Below are 7,999 nucleotides of genomic sequence, written 5' to 3'. Positions count from 1 at the left end.
ACTCTTAGCGCTGTATAGTTTTGGTCATCTGACTTATGTATGAAAAATATTTCGTGTCAGAGACGTTTTTTACCGTTATATGCAGTTTGAATGCGATGGTAATTTTTTGTACCGTAATATGCAGTAAAATGCGATAGTAATTGTTATTGTATATGTAGGTAAAAAAGAGAATAAAGAATAACTTTTATTAACTTAATAACTGAAGAGAAAAAGAGACATGGTTCCTCATGAATTACACTTGTTCATAAAAAGAAAACAGTCAAACCCGCCGTTAGGGGCGGGAGTCTACATGTAACATTTCTTCAACTGAGCAACGTTCCAGCTACGTGGAATCGCTGTGCCATCGAGCTTGGATAGGCGGTACGCCCATTTACCTAAGTCTTCTTGGATTATGTAAGGGCCTTCCCAGTTGGGTCCCAGCTTGCTTGAAGGTTCGACTCTACTGGACTCGTTATCTCGCATGACATACTCTCCCTCCTTGAAAGTTTGCTGAGCCACGCGTTGGTTATAGTACCTTTCTAAGGTTTTCTTGTATTTTGCCTCGCTGATGGCGGCTGCTTCGCGTCGTTCTTCAAGGAGGTCCAGGCCTTCCCATAGGAGCCTGTCATTATCATCCTCAGTTGTTAGGCGTCTTAGCGAAGGTAGCCCAACTTCCGTTAGTATCGTGGCCTCTGTGCCATAGGTTAGGCTGAAGGGGGTTTCATTGTTGCTTGTCTTGGGCATGGTTCGATGTGCCCAAAGGACGTTTGGCCATTCTTCTACCCAAGAGCTTCCCTCGTAGCCTAACCTTCTTTTGATTCCATCCAGCAGACTCCTATTTGCACGCTCCACTTGGCCGTTTCCTTGGGGATGCGCGACCGATGTAAAGATTTGTTGAATCTGAAGTTCTGCACACCAATCTTGTAGGACCCTCTCTATGAATTGTGTTCCATTGTCGCTCACAAGATACAGCGGCAATCCAAATCGGCATTCTATGTGTTCCCACAGGAATTTCTTGGCATTTTCAGCAGTTATCTTGGCAAGAGGCTTTGCTTCGACCCACTTGGTGAAATAGTCGATTGCCACAATTAAGTACTTTAGCTTCCCTGGGGCTAGCGAGATTGGTCCCACAATATCAACTGCCCATTTTTGAAAAGGCCAGGCCGCCGTAACGGGAATCAAGTTGTTTTTAGGGCGGAGTGGTTGTGGGGCAAATTTTTGAAAGCTGCGGCACTTTCTGAGTTCGTCTACCGCGTCTTCATGCATCCCAGGCCAATAGTATCCAGCGTTTTGGATTTTGTCGACAATTGCCCGGGGTCCGGCGTGTATTTCTTGGATTAAGTACATGGCTTCCGCGGGGGATACACACCGTAATAGTGGTCCCAAATATGACTTCCTGTATAAGACGTCGTTGTTTACCTCATATTGTAACGCCTTTTTTTTTGTATTTTCTGAGCGTCTCCTCTGGCGGAAGGTAATTCCCCTTGTGTGAGGAATTTTAAGATGTGAGTGTACCAGTAGGGTTCTTCCGCTGTAACAGCGAATACTTCCCGGAACTCTATGGAAGGTGACTGGAGCGTTTCCACCTTCACCTCTTTTTCCATGCCAGAAGTAGCTAGCTTGCTTAGGGCATCAGCTATTTGGTTTCTTCCCCGATGGATGTGATTGAGTGTAACGTTGTCGAATGAAGCAATGAGTTCCTTGGTTTTAGCCAAGTATTTTGCCATTGTCTCGTCCTTGGCTTCACAGGTCTCATTCACCTGATTATTGACCAGCAGAGAGTCAACGTATGCGTCGACCCGTGTTGCTCCCATGGACTGGGCCATTCTCAGGCCCGCTAATAGCGCTTCGTACTCTGCTTCATTGTTGGAGCACTCAAAATCAAACCGCATGGCGTACATCAATTTTATTTCATCCGGGCTTATTAGCATGAGGCCCGCCCTGGATCCTTTTCCACTAGAAGACCCGTCTGTGTATAACTTCCATGTCTGCCTGGCTGTGCTAGATTCGGGTATGTCATTAACCACGGGGTCTTGTATCACTTCTCCATCAGGAATTTCGGCTAAGAAATCGGCGATGATTTGCCCTTTGATTGCTGTTCATTTTCGATACTCGATGTCTAGGGCTCCCAGCTCGATCACCCATTTAGCCAATCTCCTAGAGATTTTAGGTTTGTGTAAGATTTGCTGCAGGGGATAGTTTGTTAAGATTTGCACGCGGTGCCCTTGGAAGTATCTTCGAAGACGCCGGGTAGCGTGGACTAATGCAAGTACCGGTTTTTCAAGTGTTGGATACCACGTTTCAAGTCCCGCTAGCACACGGCTAATGTAGAATATGGGCGTTTGTTTGCCATCCCTTCAACCATGAGTATCGCGCTTACAGCGTTGTGGGCTGCCGCCAGGTACATCTTCAAAAGTTCCTCTGGGTATGGCACCGTCAATATAGGTAGCTTTTCAATGAACCGCTTCATGTCTTGCAAAGCTTCTTTTGCTTCACTGGTCCATTTGAAGTTTTTCTTGTTGAGACAGTCTTTCAACGTCTTTATAAATGGCAAAGATCTCTCGGCGTGTCTTGCCAAGAACCTGTTTATGGCCACTAAACGCTCATTCAGTGCTTGTGCCTCTTTTAAAGTTCTGGGGGAGGGCATTCGCGTTATAGCGGCTATCTTTTCCGAATTGGCTTTAAAGCCGTCCCGGGTGACCACCACCCCCAAGAACTTACCTTCTTCTACCCCGAATAAACACTTCTTGGGGTTGAGTTTAATGTTGTATTCTCTCGGCTTTTGAAAGGTTTCCTCGATGTCTTCGAGCATTTGTTTTTCCTCCCTGCTCTTGATCACTAGGTCATCGACATATACCTCCAAATTTCTGCCGATTTGCTTCTCAAAGGCCTTGTCCATGAGGCGTTGATAAATAGCCCCGGCATTGCGTAGACCAAAAAGCATTTTGGTGTAGCAACAGATTCCTATATCGGTATGAAACGCCGTTTTTTCTTCATCTTCTATTGACATCTTGATCTGGTGGTAACCCTTATAGGCGTCTAAGAAACATTTGTACCTAAAAGGGACCAAAGAGTCAACCTTGAAATCCATCTCGGGCAGTGGATAAGCGTCTTTAGGGTAGGCCTTGTTTAAATCTTTAAAGTCAATGCACATCCACCATGTGCCATCTGGTTTTTTTGACCATAACGGGGTTTGATACACATGTGTGATATTTAGTCTCCCAGAGAATTCCAACTTTGACCAATTTTCGTACTTCTTATATCACTGCGTCTTTTCGATCAGGGGCCATGCTACGCTTTCCATGGGCTACTGGCTTGATGCCTGGGAGCATAGCTAACCTGTGTTCTGCCTTATCCCGGGGTATCCCAGTCATATCAGAGTGTTCAAAAGCAAAGATATCTGCGTTCCTCCTTAGCAGTTGTTTCAAGTTGTTTTTAACTTCAGGAGAGAGGCCGTCTCCTATTGTAACTGTTTGCTCGGGGTGGCGTGTACTCAGAACACATCTTTCTGGACCGGTTGCACCCATAGGTCCTTGCCGACATCTTTTGGTATCCAATACTTCCCCGATCTTGTCCCGGAAGACTGTTGCAATCCCCCGCGGTGTGGGGAACTTCATGAATCCGCGTGCCGTGGAGACAATCGCGTCTAGTTTTCCCAGGGTAAACCTTCCAATTATTACATTGTGGTATGATTCAGCACGTACCACAAGAAATGTGAGGAGTATGGTCCTTTCACGAGGGGCAAGCCCGAATGTTACCAGAAAGGTGGATATGATAAGGGGGTCAGTGGTGAGGTGTAAATCCTCAACATGTGGTTCGACCTTCATGGTTGCCAGCATCCAGGGCTCGAGCGTGTAGAAACTCCGTTTTGGGGTCCCTTTCCTTTATCGGCGTAAACCATATTCAACTCCCACTGTCTCTTGCCCGCCCCTTTGTCAGCATCTTCCTTGTTAGGGAGCGGACCCTGCTTTATATCTCGAACCAGGTGAGCCAAATTACCCGTCTTCACGTAGTATTCGATTTGCTTCTTCAACTGATAGCAATCGTTAGTATCATGACCACTGCCCTTGTGAGATTCACAGTACTTGCTGGTGTCTTTGTTGGGCGCGTCTTTCAATGGCTTGGGAAGGTTGAGTTTCAGGTTCTTAGAAGCCAGGATTTCTGCCGGCGTTTTACTTAGGTTAGGGTATTCAGACCTTGACTTGGAGGAGGATTCGTTTCTTGAATATGAGCTCCTGGACCTGTCGTATCGTGAGTCTGACCTTGTCACTTTTCTGGAACCTATCTCCTCTGTTTTTGCCCTTAGAGTTTCGCTGCTCTCCGTCATCTTGGCTTTTTTGTGCTTCCTTTTTCCTGTTAGCAGTGTGACTGGCCGCCACAGTCTTTTCTTGTATGACATAAACTTTAGCTATTCTCAGGATTTCATCTATGGTGGAGGGCACGCCATCCCTTCCGTATAGTGTACTTAATAGCTCGTCATCGTTCACTCCTTGTAGGAAAGCACCGCAGGCCAGATCATTTGTTATACCTGGGATCGCCAGGCTTTCTTTGTTGAATCAGACGATGAAACTCTCCACCGTCTCATTGTCTCGCCGACGAATGTGGAGGAGTTTGTTTCGATCTTTTGTGTGTCGCCTTTGTTCACTGAATTGTAGCTGGAACTTGGCCACCAAATCTTCAAAACTGTCAATTTCCCCTACGGGCAGACTATCCTACCATACTCGCGCCGTACCAGCGTTTGAACAAACATCTTGCACTAGAGAGGCATGGGCCAGCAGGCTACCTCCCCCGCGCTTTTGAACAAGTTGAGGTTGTCACACCCCCAAAATCCACACGCGGAGTACTACCGCTTGGAGGCGTGACATGACCAAGATCAAGCCATCAATCATATTGAACATAGTATATAACAATCAAAGAAGTTCGTAAAACCCAATTCAATACAATTGATGTTCAAACCAAACATAGTTAAGTAGCGGAAGCGTAATAACGAAAACCCAATGTATAACATAAGTGCAAATGTTTAAGTGATTAACATAGCATTCACGATCCATTGCCCACAAGGACCCGCTCCTCCTTGTGCAAGCTCCATAAGTACCTAAGGTCCTGCAAGGCATGCAGTAGAGAGCGAGTTCACAGTTAATAGTTCAGTAACAATATAGTGTGAGTAGTAGTATGTTCGTTTGTTATGTCAGGTATCGTATCAGTTTCCATCGCGGCCTCCCAGGCAGGTATGCGAAGATATTAAGGGAATGTTTTTCCCAAGTGTTCTAGACTAGGTTTATTTGTATCGCGGCCTCCCAGGCAGGTGTGCGAAGTTTAGTAAATTTAGTTCGCGGCCTTCCTAAGGCAGGTATGCGAAGTCAGTCATAATATCGCGGCCAACCCTTGGCAGGTGTGCAAAGATCAGTTCAATAAGTGTTACTAGTCTAGTCGTATCTTGTCGTTAGGTTCTATCATCCGAGTATATACAATAAGTCATCTAATCCCATTCCCACCCGGGAACCCCATGCCTTGGCTGTGTGAACTCACCTTGGTTTGCTCGGTATGCTAAGTATGTGCTCGAGGTAACTCAATCACGTCCTAGAGTATGCACGTATACACAATCAGTTTGTATCCATTTTGTTCACGTATAAACATATCACTGAGTAGCACATTGCACGTATTCAAGATTATCCAAGTCATGTTCAACAATTAACAGCAGTTAGTCAATACAGTTAACTTCTAACAGAGTCTAACTAGGTTACTGTGTAAGTTATCCAATTCGGCGAAACACAACATTGGCGAATCACAGGTTTGGCGAAACACATTCTGTTTCGTCAAACATCCTTTGGCGAAACACATTCTAATTCGTCGATGATCCTTGGCGAAACACAAATCCTGTTTCGTCGATTACTCTTGGCGAAACACAATCTTGTTTCGTCAAGAATTCCATTTCGTCAACATTCAAATTCACCAAACATTCTATTTCGTCAAGGCATCAGTTACGTCAACATGTCAGTTACAAAAATCATGCAGTCGATTATGGAAACCCTAATCATTCTAGCAGCCGCCTAGAACACCATCAAGAACAATCATCATACTATCATCATCAGATCAACGTACAACTATCGTAACCCAGAAATCGTAATCAACAAAGTTTAACAACATTAAACCGACATGAGCATCGTTAGTTCTAGATCTACCCATCACGTAATCACATCAATCCGGTCAGTTTATTGATATCCCTAAATCAACACCATATTTCACATTGCATACCGAAAACAAGATCACAACATTCATAATCAACCCTAGTTCATCCTAACGGTTAACAATAAATCATACAATTCATGCATTCACAGATCAACATGATATTCATCAACAATACGTAGACCAATAAACATTAGCAATGACTAACCGGAGAATTAAACGATTAATACGAACGGAACGGGTGAATTCTCGGATAACAGGGGCTGCCGACGTGCACAGGAAAGCTTCTAGGGTTTCAGTTTTGTCAAAGTTGTGAAACAGGAGGTCGTTTCATGTTTTAAACACATTCAGACGGTTTGGGCCCGTAACGGGCTTGGCGAATTAGTGGGCCGGCGAATCACATTGTGTTTCGTCGAGATTGGGTTGACGAAACAGGCTTCTGTTTCGTTGAGTGGTCCTTGGCGAATCACAACTCTGATTCGTCGAGATGGTTTGATGGTGAATAAATCTAAGTGTTTTATAATAATCCATGTTACGTATTTACAACAACCATAGCCACATAAGTGTACGTATCACGTTTCATCAAAACATAACATGTATGGTTCCAAGTCAAACAGTCAAACAATTACACAGTCAAAGTCAACGTGCATTAAATGCGAAAGTGAAAGTCGAAAGTTCGAGTTGTTACATTATCCCCAACTTGAAAGAAATTCCGTCCCGAAATTTAGCATGCGTTTACTGAGGAAGCTAGGTAAATTGTATCGTTCACTAGTTTTCCTGGGGTGTCACATCCTCCCCCCGTTGATCTGGAATTTCATCCCGAAATTCCGTGGTAGTAGCTTCAGCCTCAGTAGTGGTTGCATTGGTTCCGAATAACTGGGGATACTTTTCTGTCATCTGGTCTTCGCGTTCCCAGGTGTACTCTGGGCCACGACGGGAGTTCCAACGAACTCGAACAAGAGGGATTCTCTTGTTTTTGAGGACCTTTACATCCCGGTCTGTGATTTCAACTGGTTCCTCGACGAACTGCAACCGCTCATCGATAGTGAGTTCCTTAAAAGGAACTATGAGGGTCTCATCTGACAGGCACTTCTTCAGATTCGACACGTGAAATACATTGTGAACTGCACCGAGTTCAGCTGGTAGGTTTAGCTTGTAGGCCACTTTGCCTATTTTCTCAATGATCTCGAACGGTCCGACATACCGCGGATTTAGTTTGCCCCGTTTGCCAAAACGTACCACACCCTTCCATGGTGAGACTTTTAGTAAAACCCGGTCCCCGACCTGAAATTCCAACGGTTTCCTACGCTTATCCGCGTAGGCTTTCTGACGGTCGCGTGCTGCCGCCATGCGTTGTCGTATTTGTGCAATCTTTTCTGTGGCGTCCACCACAATTTCTGGCCCCGTGATCTGACTATCCCCCGCCTCTGCCCAACAGAGAGGTGACCGACATTTACGCCCGTACAATGCCTCGAATGGTGCGGCTTGTATGCTGGTGTGATAGCTGTTATTGTATGAGAACTCCACCAAAGGGAGATGTTTTTTCTCAGCCGTTGCCGAAATCAATGACACATGCCCGAAGCATGTCTTCAAGAGTTTGGATCGTTCGCTCAGACTGCCCATCCGTCTGAGGATGATACGCTGTGCTCATGTCTAACCGTGAGCCGAAAGATTTATGCATCGCTTGCCATAGCTCTGACGTGAATCGTGCATCCCGATCCGAAATGATGGAGGTGGGCACCCCGTGCCTCGAAACAACTTCCTTAAGATAGACGTCTGCGAGAGTGGAGAACTTATACGTTTCCTTAATAGCCAGGAAGTGTGCAGACTTGGT

The 7,999-nt window shown here is 45.4% G+C and overlaps 1 protein-coding gene across 1 annotated transcript; it reads right to left on the bottom strand.

Moving 5' to 3' along the window:
* Window positions 1–285: 285 nt before the first annotated feature.
* Window positions 286–1,871, bottom strand: LOC110881307 (protein NYNRIN-like). Its single transcript, XM_022129604.1, has 2 exons — window positions 1,495–1,871; window positions 286–1,375 (listed from the first exon to the last, which is right to left on the bottom strand). The coding sequence occupies exons 1-2, from the start codon at window positions 1,869–1,871 to the stop codon at window positions 286–288; spliced, it is 1,467 nt and encodes a 488-aa protein (XP_021985296.1).
* Window positions 1,872–7,999: the final 6,128 nt, after the last annotated feature.

Source organism: Helianthus annuus, chromosome 10 (genome assembly GCF_002127325.2).
Source record: "Helianthus annuus cultivar XRQ/B chromosome 10, HanXRQr2.0-SUNRISE, whole genome shotgun sequence".
NCBI classification, from domain to species: Eukaryota; Viridiplantae; Streptophyta; class Magnoliopsida; order Asterales; family Asteraceae; genus Helianthus; species Helianthus annuus.
Note: the sequence above shows the minus strand (reverse complement) of the source record. Positions and strands in the feature narration are given on the sequence as shown.